At 37.8% G+C, this 14,690-nt stretch overlaps 1 protein-coding gene across 2 annotated transcripts in view; it reads right to left on the reverse strand.

Annotated features, from left to right (window-relative positions):
* LOC121660203 (nebulin related anchoring protein) overlaps positions 1-14,690 on the reverse strand; it is a 47,852-nt gene that overhangs the window by 21,965 nt on the left and 11,197 nt on the right. For both annotated transcript variants that reach the window (XM_042019340.1, XM_042019339.1), the window contains 11 exons: positions 13,207-13,323; positions 11,726-11,830; positions 10,685-10,792; positions 9,879-9,983; positions 7,418-7,516; positions 6,817-6,921; positions 5,131-5,238; positions 4,200-4,301; positions 3,473-3,670; positions 3,147-3,251; positions 768-866 (listed from right to left, as the gene is read on the reverse strand). In XM_042019340.1, the coding sequence (XP_041875274.1) occupies positions 768-866; positions 3,147-3,251; positions 3,473-3,670; positions 4,200-4,301; positions 5,131-5,238; positions 6,817-6,921; positions 7,418-7,516; positions 9,879-9,983; positions 10,685-10,792; positions 11,726-11,830; positions 13,207-13,323 (1,251 nt within the window). The remainder of the gene's footprint in view (positions 1-767; positions 867-3,146; positions 3,252-3,472; positions 3,671-4,199; positions 4,302-5,130; positions 5,239-6,816; positions 6,922-7,417; positions 7,517-9,878; positions 9,984-10,684; positions 10,793-11,725; positions 11,831-13,206; positions 13,324-14,690) is intronic.

A 14,690-nucleotide genomic window follows, 5' to 3' on the forward strand; every position in this document is an offset into this window, starting at 1 on the left:
CTAGCTATAAAGCTGACAGCAATTCATACTCTATACAGAATGCATGCAAGAACATATTTCACCCAATGCTAAACTGTTGCTACTTCTTGGATAGAATGGAAGTTTTTAATAGGACATAGAAACAGAGAATTCTAGGCATGAAATGAAGAACACCAAGCAATTGAATCTGCAGACAATATTTGCGACCTAGATGTAACAGCTGACACAATACTCCAGTGAGGACTAACATTCCAGCTTTGACTGAAAACATCAAGGACCTTTTATGATCCAAGTAGCAATCACCCCCATTTTATATCCCAGGGCTACAACAGCAGAGAAATTAACTGCTCTGTTTTAGCCCATGAAGTTCTTGGAGGAGCTGTTGAAAAACTATGAAAATATGCCCCATTTCACAGATTGTTACATTTCTTACATCCCACAGAAAAGGAAGTCCCTCCTATAAAGCTCTAAATCTATGGTTACTATTCTGATTTCAGCACACACAGAAAGGCAGCTTGTCCAGCACACAACAGAGAAGTAACAGGAGTCAGGAGCCCATTCTCAGTGGTGCTTGATTTTTGTTGCTGTTGTTCTAGTTCAAAGAATTCAAGGACAGAACTAATCAAATAAACAAATAAACCCCCTTAGAATGAATCTGAAGAAACTTTATATATTGAAAGGTTTCATGACTGGGGGCTCTCTCACCATCACACTGGTGTACATATGTCAGGAATGACCACACTATGCCTAAGCTACTTGCAAAGAGACAAATTCAGTCAAGGACTCACATCACTTTGAAGTTCCTGGCTTTTCTTGGCATGCTTGATCTGAGAACTGTCAGCCACACTGGTGAACTTCAGAGCATCAGCCTTCTGCCTGTACTTTGTCTACAGCAAATTAAACCAAGTTATACAAAATTTTCTACAGTACTTGCCCTCCCCCAAAAATGTATCAGTTTGTAAAAAAACAACTGATAGAGCCAAAAGTGCCCTGTAAATTCCCAAGACAGCTTTAGCACAGGTGTCAATAAAATAACCTTCCAAGTACTACCCACTGCTGGTATTTTGAGGAGAGGAGGGCAGTGCAAGTGTGTGCCAAGGGCACTGTTGCTGACACTGCAGGCATGGATATCTTTGGTGCCAGATGTACTATCTACATGTCTTACAGGACCAAGGTTGCACACCAGCCAGTGAGTGGTGTTCACAACCTGGGTATGACTTAAGTCAGGACCCAAGAGAGCTGATAAGCCACACAGTCAGTGTTACTATCTCATTTCCTTATAAGAGACTATTCAAGCGTATGCATGGGTGGTTCAAATCACTGAATGCATGTTACTGAGGTATTTTTAAATTATTAAGATTATAATTAAATTAGAGTGAGCAATTTCAGAGTCCTGGAAGCAACTTGAATCCAGAATCTTCCCCTTCCTCTCAAAATCTTCCTCTTTTCAAAGTAGAGCTCAGCACAGACACCGCAGTCAAGCCTTTCTAGGATGAACAGCTGTGACAGGCCTCCAAAAGGCTAAAGTCTCAGATATAGAAAAAAATGAACAATATTTTTCATCCTCTGGTGCCAGTACTTATACAAAATCCATTTGAACAGACAAATGTGCATAGAGACTAATATTTTTAGTTTGATAAATAAGACTGTCCATAGTTTCATTCCATTTTACTTTTTGTTTTACATCTGGAACACACTGAAGTGAATGGAAAACTTTAACTGACTTCATCAGGCTTCAGAACAGGCCTGTTTCAAATTAATGTCTTTGCCTCAGCCTTTTGCACCACTCATTTGAGAGCGAGCTAAGCATACTTTCTTTCTTTGAGATAGTGCAAGGAAATGTGGGACTCTGTTTCAAGACCACAGTGTAACAGGGGAGACCAATCAAACACTTCTAGTATATGTTAATTGAATTCTTATTCTACCAGTTCAGTCATGAAGTGGGGCATTCCACCTAGAAAGGGTGTAAATGCTTTTTTTTTCATAATCTGGCATTTCAGGAGAGAAATTCTTCTGTTTGAACTGATGGGTGAACAGATCAGTTTACACTGTGTCTCTGCTAGGGGAACACAAAACAGAAGTTAAAAAAGCATGCAGCACTTCAAAGAGGTGCTCATCGCTTTATTTTAGAAACCTGGAAGGGAGGGAGGCAGATTAAAAACAGCATGTTTTGTCACATTGCATGGAACACAATGTAGTGACATCCTGCAAAGAAATGACAAAACGCCAGGCTTTGTATGGCAACAGAGATCTCTAAAATAATATCCACCAGTCTCCAGTTTAAGTGACTGTCAGCCATCTCGTGGCCTTGCACAGCACTGGAATGCAAAGGCAGATCATTATGGATTAAGTATTTGTGGAAGTGATTATTACTACAGCACACCCCAGAAGCAGATGTCAGTCTATCCCTAGCAAGACACCAGATCTGAGGTAGCTGCTCTTCTTTTGTTTCTAAGATGTACTTTTTCCCCTTGTAGGAGTAGTGAGAGGATGTCAGATACCCAAGGTGCCAGAGTGTGATCACCAGTAACTAGCTGGCTTCTGTTCTTCCTTCCAGAACTAAGTGGGATTTTATCCTTCCCGTCAAACTTCCCCTAATTTATTCTTCTCACTGTTCTCTAGTTTTCCTAGCACTAGTGAGCCTGCTCAACCATAGCTGAGAAGCTGAGGAAGTTTACTTCCATCAGTTTATTGGCAGTGCAAAGCCACGAATTAATAAAGCAAAAGCAAAGAAAAGCAGGAAAAGCTGAAGCTGACAGTAAAGTCACAGCCCCTACTTGCCAAGGAGCAAGGAAATTTTCAAACATGGCTAACAAATATCTAATTTTTCAATACTGCTCCTTAAAGCCTCTCTGTGCTTCACGTAGCACAAGAAACTCAATGGAAATTCAATGCTGCTCTGCAAAATGGGCAGGTGAATGAAAAGAGGTGGAAGCACAACTATGAGGATTTCTACCTCACAGATTATTTTGATAATTATATAAAATAATTTTAATCTCTAACCCAGGATCTTCTAAACTATTGAATAACTAAATTATTTCCATCGGTTTTTCCATTTCTCAGATATTCCTTGTTAGGAATTCCTTACCTATTCACATAATGTAAGGGAATAAGTGTGCATAAAGCTTTGAACAAACAACATGCAGATGCCTGAGCACTTTGCTTACCTCACTGACTAAATCTCCTGCCTTTTTGGCTTGTTGTATATTAAGACTTCCTTCTGTGATACATCCAGCTCCTTTCATCCATGTCAGATCTGCCCTATATTGGAGCTGCAGAGGAAAATTACATTTATTGGCACAGGGAACACAAGTATAATGTTTGCAAGTAGCATGTGCACCCTCTCCAGTTTCAAAGCCACTGCAAAGACATTTTAAAAAGCCATAGTACAATCAGACAGTGCTGATATGAAATGAGAATTAAGATCAAATGGAAAAAGTCTATAATCACTTATACTGTTTTTAACAGTTAAGCTGGGTGTACATCATCTTACATCACTCTGGAGATCGTAGGCCTTCTTTGCCCACTTGGTCCTCATATCTTCTGGAAGCACAGTGTACTCATGGAGTCTCGTTCTATAATCCAAGTCACTGGCAAGCGCCTGAGCCTTCTTAGCATGCCTCAGGTTTATCATATCCATGGGCAGATGGAAATGGGCCTTGCTCTCCTCAAACCCTTTTTTGTAGGCAATCTAGAAAGAGAAGCAATGAAAACAGACTGTCTGTATCAGATATTGCAAAGCTATTTTAAATCACCCCTCTTGTTTGGGTCCTTATGTAGATTAGGCAAAAAAACTCCAAACACATGTAGAAATCAGGCCCTATACAGGACAAAACAGATGCCAGGCTAAATTTTCCAGATTCTAGAGACATTTTCTCTATTACAGTGCACCTTACTTTTAAACATACCTTTACAATGTAATGCCAACTCAGAAAGTTCTGTGTAGAAGTTTTTATATTGAGGTTTTAATATGATGATATTTTATTCATATTGAGGTTTTAATAGGATGTTATTTCACTGCCCCAAAATAAGGACACCATTGCCCAAAATCCCCTGCTGTGCAACCATTGCAGATTAACAGATGGAGGAAGGAAAACCAATTTTGTTAAATGCTTCCAAGAATCTCTTACAGTGAGAGCAGTAACAGTGGTAGATTGCATAGTGTTGCTGAAAGTTTTCTAATTATGAAAAACGTCTTTTGAGTAAGAGAAATAATCTACCTCACTACTCATCTTGGCCACCTTCAGAGAGTGCAAAAGTCTTGAATCCTTGGTTGCAGTTGCTTTTCCTTTTGTTTTTTCATATTCTTCTTTATATTTAATCTGTCCAAAAAAACCCAAAAAAGACGTAAATCGAAGAATATTTCCAATTACCCATGAGATAAGCAATATGTTTTTCACTGGTGATTTGGATAGTCAAAATTTAGAAGAGCTTAGTCTGATTCTCTCATTGTCACTTCAAATTTCCCAGATTTTCTCAGAAATTCCAAAGATGCAAGGTCAGTCTCATTTATGAGGTCTCTAACCTCATTCCTTAAGGCTCAGCCCTCTGAGGTGAATATGCTTATAAACTTTAATTCTTCTGATTAGCTAAATTATCTCGTTCTTAGAGGCAAAGATAAGAAATCAATCCAAGCAAGGAATTCAAGATTTGATTTTCTTAATGAGGTGGGATTTCAGAATCCCCACCACTGCTGAACACTTTCCAGCTGCAGAAAAAGTGTCTCCCTTTTCTGCCTCTCGACAGGTTAAAAATCTTGATATAAGTTGTTTAGAAAGATTTTGTTTGCAATTTTTTTTATATACATGTGTTAATGTTAAGGAAGCAGACTAAAGAAATATGAATTCCCTTTGTAGTAGATGATAACACTATTTTTGAGGCTATAAACAATTCAAAACACTGAATTTCACTATGGGTTTATTGTGAAAATTTTGCTTCACTCTGTACAAATGATTTAAAAAAAATTTTTTTGAAGAGTGAAATTTCACAGCAGAATCTGAGAAATTTTCCAACTGTTCATTAGCCATCGAGAAAGATGGACAGCCAAATGCATCTGGATTAAAAATCCAGATGAAGAGAACTAAGCTTTATTTCCCTGTGCTACAGCTACTAATATAAAGAATAATTCCCAGGTAACTAAATGTCACATACATCACTGGCAAGATCTCTTGATGCTTTGGCAGCAAGTAAAGGCAGAGAATCAAGTTTCATTTCAAAGCCCTGGCCCTTACTCTTCTCCCAGCCTTCTTTGTACTTAATCTGAGAAAGGAAAGACAACAACATGTCACAGACACATGAACACAGGATTTTCAAACAAACATGGAAATGGCTCAGAGAAAAACAGAAGTATAAATATGCTCAGTCCACAAACTGGGACCTTCTTAAGTCACAGTTCATTGTAATTTTGAGCTAATTAATTGTCTAGGATTGAGTCAAAATTTTATTCTTGGAGTTCGCAGGCACTTAATGTCCCAGAACAACCACTAATAACTCTCGTTTTCAGACTGATATGGAGGAGGGAGGGTTTTTCAAAAGTGCCTCTGGTTATGTCTACTTACGCAAATAGTAGAGATCTATAGGAGCTGATCTATATAGGCAGACCAGCTAGCTAAGAACCAGACATCACACCACTCATCTCAGAATTTTTCTTTCCCACCCCCAAACTACAACCAGTCAAGTCCCATGCACTGAATTTGAAGCTGCAGTTGTTTACATGAGCTGTTGGAGGGCATTCAAAAGGAATCCAGCTCGTGTGCTCTGAGACCACCCCACAACATGAAGCACAGGTCAGTGAAGCAGCCCTTAGGGTCAGATTGTCTTCAAAAGCACACTCATGAGCCACACTATCTCACAAACACAGATGAAATGCAGGAGAATCACATCCTTAACTTTTGAAAGTTAGTGGAACTTAAAGTAATAGTTTTTTAAGTTCTTTTTCAAGATTCCACTTGAAATGCCATTAAAGCAAGGTCAAGTATGGCTTCATTCATGTTATGCGTGCACCTAATGAAGGCAGAAGGTTTTCAGGAAGCCCCAGTTTCTGGATTTGGCTTTTGCATGTCTGTATTTTACCAGTATCTAACAATGAGCATGCATCCCAACCCAGTACAGTCGCAAAGAATGTTCCTCCACAACACTGCACCAAAACAACTCCAAAAAAACTTAGGGGAAGAACACAAGATGCAAAAAACTTGCAGTAATGCCAACTCAGAACCATGAAAAATCATGAAACTGGTTAAAAAGTAAAAGTCACACCAGTAATATCTGAAGGTTTTTTTCTCATTTTGCACTTATTTGTCTTGGGATTTTTTCTCTTCAAAACTATCTATGACAATGGAGGCCTGAAAAATACTTTAAAAATTAAATAGAAATTCAACTTTTCCTGCAACCATTTGATTTTAACACACAAGACTCTAAGTGAATCACTGTATATTGTCAGGAAGTATGAATGGAGCAACAGTGCGCTTGATCCAAGTTTGCTGAATTCACTGTTTCTTTCCATTGACTTCAGCGGACTTTGATTGCTAGAACTGTGCAAATGTTGGTTCTTCATAAAAATATCACCTCAGAAGCAGCTAGTTTTGTGAAGTTAATACTGATTTACTTATTTAAAGAAATTCAGATCATCTGAAAATGTCTTGGAAAAAAGAAGTCTAGAGGTTTCACTGTCCTTGAAATTGGATCTCTGTCTATTCTGGGCACCATATTTCATGTTGTTTAGTACAAAGCCAAATGATAAATGGTAAGTGCTTCCAGAAAGAGTGTCATCATCTTTATATTAATTTCTATCTATTAACAGCACCATGAATGCCAGCATTTCCACAAGGCTTGACTTACCTCGCTGTACAACTCAGCATTGGCTTTTGCTTTCACTAACTGAGGTACATCCTGAGGTAGAGTGTAATTTGTTTTTGTCTTCTCATACTGGGCTCGGTAGTTCAACTGCATATATTGAAAAAGTCAGCAAGACACTCAGTTATTTTTAACTTAATTAAAGTATAACCACTAGACTGATTGCTTGCTGTTAAATTTCAGGTTATTGGTGCCATACATTATAGATCCACTCATAGATATGGCTGATGTAAATATGAAGGCAATAAGGCAATTATAACTTTTACTTAGGTACTAGGAAAGAGAAATTTATTCTACTCATAGAAAAGCTACTGATTGAGTACAAAAGATATTTCCTTAAATACACAGAAGATAAATTCCTAACAAAGCACACTGATACAAATCTTAAAAGTGGAGTTAAATATTAGCTCTACTGGCATGCTTGCCACATTTTTGAAAGTGATTTCATTTAATATATATTCTTGTTTTGACTATAAATCTGCTAAAGAACCACCAAGAATAAAAACACTTAAGGCTACCAATGCTATGAAATGAAATAATCTCATAATTCCAATAAACAACAGTGCCTAATGTTGGCAGAACTTACATCGCTGAGCTGCTGCGCATTTATTTTGGCTTGAGCAATTTGTGGAGTGCTGGCAACAGAGCTGTACTTCAGCTTGTCTATGCTTTGCCTGTAGTTTACCTAATTTAAGATAAAATTAAAAAACAACAACCAAAAAAAATTTAGTAAAGGAAGAAATGGTCAGACCAGAAAAGGAGAGATTGAATAGACAAAGTTTGTTAGCTAATACTCTGGATAAAGCATTGCTTAAACCATAATAAATTGAGCTGAGGAAAAATGCCAGGATCTCTTGGATGAAATCTGAGTTAATGCTCTCAAAACTTCCTTGTCTGAGGTCACAGTTTTCATCCCACTCTGAAAATGGCTTAATGTATAACCCCTTCCTGTCAAACACACAAATTCTTAAAAAGATGCAGTATCAGCTGCAAAACATTGCTATAAAATCCCCCAAATAGTTGGTATAAAATTGATATTCTTAACCACCACCTCGTACTTTCTTATCTTTATCAGACAAGGAACTTGGTAACTGTCTATGAAGAGGTCTGTCCAGTGTAACACTGCATAAAGCAAATGAACTCTCTTATGCTTTGTCTTTACTGAGTTTTAATGTAATAATTAACCACAGAATTTCCCTGTGTGGTCACAGTTTTGTGTGGATGATGAAAAAAGAAAAATATGTACTTACAGTACAAAAAAAAGTAATTTTAATGTCAGCCATCAAGAGGACTGGAGCCCACTAAATTACTAACACATTAATATGGTAGTAACAACAAAAAGTTATAAAATAAATATGTTAAAGCCACAGACTATGCATGATAAAAAAAATTATAGTGAAGCTTCCTTTCAAACCTGTTGCTGCAAAAGAACTCATTGCTATGCTACAGAAAAAAATTATGATTTTGTAGGCCCTCATTAATATTCACCATTAATAATCATCATTTTGCAAACATTGCAAATCACATTGCTTAAAACTATTTTCTTAAGAACCTCCTTGCCAGTAAAGTGGAGCATATTTCTAGAGACTTTGAGTTACTAAAACAATTTCAGTGCAAACCTTCTTATCTCAGGTATCCTCACATAAACATGCTCATTCTGCCAGAATAACAAAAGCTAGGAAAAAAGGCCTGAATTATCTCAAAGGTCCAAAGTGATCAAGGTATTTAAAACAGTGTATTTGCTTCCTCAGAGACAGAGAGAATTTTAATTCCATGGAAGGAGATCCTTTCTTTTTAACTGAAATTGTGTATTTATTGCTACTTGTGATTGCTTAGTGTATGAGAGAGTTGTACTCCTAAAAGAGTTCAGAGTAAGTGTGTTGTTTGGGAGCAGACAAGTCCTGGGACTAATTCAAAATCCCAGATCAGGACTGGTGCATCTGAGTCTCTGTGGCCAGTGGAATTGTGTGTTTCAAACCCTATGAATTGTAGAGTCACTGGAATTGCTGAAATGTTTTTTACATTAATCTTTAAAAACACAGCTCTCTCACACTGTAAGCAATCAAACACTGAATTTTACTGGTTTCAGCTTTTACAAAGGCAAAGCTGACATTACTGCTGTAGAGGCAATAGCTCATCTTAGAGTTGAAGTATATCCAATACTTCCTCAAAAACATCAGGGTTCTCAATTCTAGCTCTTCATGCTACCATCTTTTTTTTGGAAAAGGTGTTTAGCCCCAGATAAATCTGACATAATGTTAATGACCTCTCTAAGGCATGTTGCTCCTGGTTTACTGCAACTCCAATGTAAAGGCAGGGTATATACACCTTAGGTAGTCAGAAATGCCCTGCAGAGCTGCTGCTCTCTCCCTGTCGATTTTATAAGCCATGCCTGGTGACTGTGCTCCTAACTAAGGCACAGCTTAAGCCGCCAGTGGTACATGAGATCAGTTTTTAATGTTTGTGGGAGGTGAAAGTATAGTCAGCTGTACAGTCTGTCATCCTTCATTTATCTGAAGGACACATACCCACAGCAGTACACAAACCTCCTGACATTGCTCCATCAGTAACTCAAGCCCAGGCACGGAGGGCAGCTCTTTGGCATGGACCACAGGCTGGAGGAAGGTTATGTGACCAATCAGTTCCCCTTCAAAGGGCAGCACCGATCCTCAGGGATTTCACCAAGGATGAGAGGGATGTTTTAGTCTCCCTGTCCTTTGTGCCTTCAGTGCTTGATGCTGCTGTTGAAGCTGCCCCAGGATGGTGAGACTTTTACAGCACAGAGCTGGGATAGGGCAGAAGTCACTGATTTCACATCACTCTACAATCTATGCTGAACTGAAGCCAACAACAGGACATGGCACCTCTTTCTACTGCTCTGACCTCTTGACACTGCACTTTTTTGCTTTAACTTTTTTGGCACTGGCTGTTTGCTCCTATAATTAAACATCATTTGACACATGCAATCTATCACAATCTCTCCTACAGTGAGATGATGGGCTATGCAAATCATAGGGGGAAAAAAAAACCAACATAAAATTATTTACATCTTTCAAAGGGACCAGCTTTCTTGTTGTCTGGTATGAAGGAGTGAGAGTAGCTGGGTAATTGTAGTCAACACCATCGTGCTTGTAATCAGACTTATAGGCTATCTGAAACACAAGGAGAACAAAAAAAAATCATTCCTTTTTTTTTCACCTGTCATTTGTTTGAATAATTATCAGTCAAGAGGAAAGGAGAAACAATAATATTAATATTAAATGCAAGAAACAAAGTAAGTTCAATGTCATGAGTGACAAAGAAAATGAAATTATTTGCATAGTTTAGCCACTAATTGATTCTTTTTCAGCTTCTCAATTAATCCAATGCCAACAGTGGGAGCATTAACTTAACTTCCACCTATGACACATCTCTTTTATCTTTCTGCTTAGTTCTCAAGCTTCTTACAGATTTGTAAATAATGTACTTGAAGGAATGGTATGTAATGAAATAGCTTCTTGACTAACCCAGTAAATTAAATTGGAATGCAGAAATCTTCATTAAAGACTGTTTTTTCCAGCAAAGGTCTGACCCTGGGGGTGGTGGCAAACAACCTTCAGCATCCTACTGATGTCAAAGAAAACTGAAGGATCTCAGTATGTTGCCAGATCACTGAAATTTCTTATTTTAACTTCTTCCACACAGTAAGCTATAAAAGAGTACAAAAGGGTTTCCAGAATTTCCCTCCTTCTCAACATACCTATCTGTCAGATCCCCAGTACAGTATGATCTAAAGTTTTCTATCAACTTAATTCTAGAAAAACTGAAAGACAAGTAGGCAACAACCATAAAAGAGTGATTAAAAGGGACTCACATTGCTTGCCAAACTGCCAACTTTCATGGCATGGAGCATCCTTTTGTCCATGCCCATACCCACATAGTGACCCTTCATTTCATTCTGGTAGGTTTCTTTGTACTTAAGCTGTACAAAAAAAAAAAAGATATAAATACTCTGAGAAAATATATTCAACTTTTCTACTGAAGAGTTTCAGCTTTTCAGAGTTTCCATATTTTACAGCAGGGAGATAAATTGTTACAGCTGTGGTCTACTAGTGTTACTCCAATACAGGAATTCATTAGTCCAAAACAACCTTGGTACTTTAAAAAATAAAAGCTAAAACCCTCCATGAGTTTCTTGTTCTACAAGATATCATTTACCTGCTCTTTATATCACCTGAATGCCCTACAATGAAGATACATCTGTGTTTTATCAGAAACAAACCCTAGAACAAAGTTCCAGGGAGACAATATTTGTACACTAAGAAATGAACAAAATTGGATTGTTTTGGTGCATCTTTCACCAATCCCAGAGTGAGGGATTTGACAAGAAAAGTTGATCATTCTACCATCTCAGCTGTATGGCAAAATATTTACTCCTCTGGGATTTCAGAGAATGGTAAGAGGCAGTATGAAACAAAATTATATTTCATGAGATGCAAGTGGTATAATTATTAACACTGATGATTTTCACACAAGAATTATGTTCCTCTCTGGCATGAATTCTGGTGAGGTATCTTCTGCCTAACTGTCCAGTCAGGAAATGAACATGCACAATGAAATAAGTAATAATTATGGCAGACAACAGTAACAACTAACTGCTACTTCTCTAGATAAGCAGTCCATGGTAAGTAACCTCTCTTCCAAATACCATAATAGTTCTTTTCATAATCCTATATAAAATGAGCCCCAGCTATACATCAGGACACACTAGGATAGGTGTTGTACAGACACAGGCTAAAATCAGTTATAATCACATTTCCAGCACACATTTATCTGACACACACATACACAGTTGACCTGTGATCCCAGCAGCTACCAGGGCAAGCAAGCCACACTCGAGGTACTGAAAACTTACATCACTGGTGAATTTTGAGATCTTGCTCACATTCTTGAATTGTGGAGTATCACAGTAGTTCATGCTGTAGCCTTTGTTGTTTCCAAGATCCTTCTTGTACTCCACCTGACAAAAAATGCACAATGGGAAGCCATGGTAAAACTTTAATCTGCTGTATCAAGTTCCTTCACACAGTTTTTATTAGGCAGACCCACTGTTCAGAGATTTTGATATGTGGTTTTCATCAGATGGCATATGATGAAAATTAATATGACGAGAATTTTCAGATGCTCATTTCTCATTTTACAGGCAAAAGAAACACAATTTCATCCTCTGCAAAGTATATGAGACAGTGACAGGAGGAAAATTATTAACAAAAACAATGATATACAAAGGAATTCTAAGGTCAGTGTGGAACAAATGAACATGCACAAATGTGCCATGTACCAGGTTCCAGCAAGGCCTCAGCAAGAGCTTTTGTACTCTTACAGTCATTCCTGTTTAAGGAACATGTACTCAGCCTGTAACAGCTGCAGTAAAAGACTGAGAGAGGAGAAGAACTCAGCTTGCTTAGTCGAGGAAATCAAAGGCAGAGACAAGAAAATGATAGATTTGTAAACCTCTCAAAAAAGTAACCATGCAGGGAGAAGAACTTTTTAAACTAAAGGGCAACACTAGCACAAAACACAGTAGCAATAAAGTGGACAGGAATAAATATAGGCTAGAAACTGGAATAGGAGGATTATATGATGCTGTGTCGAACCAGCAGGAGCCAGGAATCGTTGGCCCAGGAGGCCCCTTCCAGCCCTACTTCCAGGGGTTTTTCATTATTGAAGGTTTTATACTTTGACATCTCAAGAGTATAAGTTTTTAAACTGCCATGGGGAAGTTCTAGAAACTCACATTTATTAATAGTTTTATAGCTGATATGACACTATAAATAAATTAATAATTCAGAATCTACTGAGAATTCTCTAAAAATCTTCCCTTGCCAAGCAGAAAAAGAATCAATTATTAGTGACTCATAGTCTTTCACATGATGGAAGAAAACAGAAATCTGCATAATCAGAATGGCATAAATTTTGGCTCTGTTCATGTTATTTTTTCATTATTAGAATAACCTTTGAGACATTCTAAAGTACAGACCCAATTCATTTTTTTGTGATTTGTGATTATTCCTTAATATCATATTAAAAGCACAGTTCAGGTTTGGGGTGGATTTTTTCCAGATTTCTGTTCTTCATGTGGCCAGAACTAGAATCATTCTCCTGGGGTTAATTTCCCACACTTTCATACAGATGATTGGAAGGGCCAGAACACAGCACCTGGAGATGTGTTCTTGATCTTTTCTCTCCAGTTGCTGTGCTACACACAGATGATTTTTGTTATGTACAATGCAGTAAGAACAACATCTTTTTTTCACTTGCAGTCCTTACTCATCAAACAAAAATGTTTGTATGAGCTGCTCCCAAACTTGTTAAGAGATCGATTCAAGCCCTTACCTCGCTGACAAGCTTGTTAACACTTTGGGCTTGTTTAAGGACCAAGTTGTCTTCAGCTGTTAGAGAGTGAAAGTGAGCTGCACCTTTCAACTTGGAAAGATCTTTCTTGTATTTTATCTGAAAAAAAGTAGGGAGAATTATAAAATAGATGTGCACCTTTTCATCACTACTATTTAGACTGGCTTCATGAGTCAGGATAATATCTTCCCTGGGCTTGTTTTGATAGGTAAATGGAACTTGCCAAGTTGAAACACTGTATTTACTTCCTTGAATAACCCAAATATAGCCCCTTAGCCCTTCACAGTCCCTCTCAAGACATTTCACCAGACAGCATTTTTTAATCCATTTTTGACATACATGGAACAGCACTGGTTGTTGTTCATAGCTTGAGCAGATTACTAGCAGATTCTTGGCTGGTGACTGCTTGGAGCTTGTGTGCTCTTCTATTACTGAAGTTAATCCTCAGTACTTTAATTTTAGTCAGAGAATTACAGATAGTCATCTATATATCTAGTCATCACTGTAAACTTTTCCCTTTGTAGAAACTAGCTTTTTTTAAAAGTTATATCTTTTTGTACTTTCAGGGTGTTAGAAGGAATTATATTTCTCTACCAAAGCAAGATTGAAATAAGGGGTTTCTAAATTTAATTTAGACATTAGGTTATTGACATAAATTGGGCTTGGATGGGCAAAGAGAGATAATACTCATACTGGCCTTGTGCCAAACTTTGTCCAGCAAAACCCCTGTTGGGAATATCTTTCAATATATCTTGCATCCAAGAACTGCTCGTTTTATATGTGTTCAAAAACCAGTAACATAATGTGCAAAATAAATTATTTTACATGAAGAGAAATGCAAAATGTTTGGTTTTTTTTATTTTCCAAATCTACACACAGTTCCTCAGAATTTAAAACTATAAGGCAGGTTGGTAAGTACTGAAGTGTGCAAATGATACTGCCATGAACTAATACTCTTCTTTATGTATTATAAATTAATAAGGAAACTACTGACCATTAGCTTTCAAAACCCATGAAACTGTGATCTTTGTCTGGAAAGGTTAAATATTTCATGTTTAAACAGGGGATCACTGAGTTTGTCATCAAAGTGGGATTGATCAGAGAGGATTTGAGGTTTTTTATATTCTCTGTGATAAGCTCAGGTAACAGAACATGACTGATCCTTTCACTCCAGTTTACCGCTCATGTCTAGTTCAGGCTAATACAAGCTGAAAGACTCAACCATCTGTTAGCTCCCCAGAAGACAGACTGAGCTCATCAGCTCAGATAGCCCTGTCGGGGACAAGTGTCCACACTACAAAGGTTGTCACTCACAGGAACCCTTCAGAGCAGCCACAGGGTACTGACCCACGGACTGACCTATTTCTTGTCACTGCCAGAAGTGGCCTCCTCAAATAGGAGTGGGGCTCTTTAATGGATGGGCTGGATGCAGGAATCACACATCACCACCTCTTTGCCAATTCTTT

The sequence above is a fragment of the Corvus kubaryi genome, unplaced genomic scaffold (genome assembly GCF_017639235.1).
Source record: "Corvus kubaryi isolate FWS band 111438036 unplaced genomic scaffold, C.kubaryi_AGA036_p1.0 138, whole genome shotgun sequence".
NCBI classification, from domain to species: domain Eukaryota; kingdom Metazoa; phylum Chordata; class Aves; order Passeriformes; family Corvidae; genus Corvus; species Corvus kubaryi.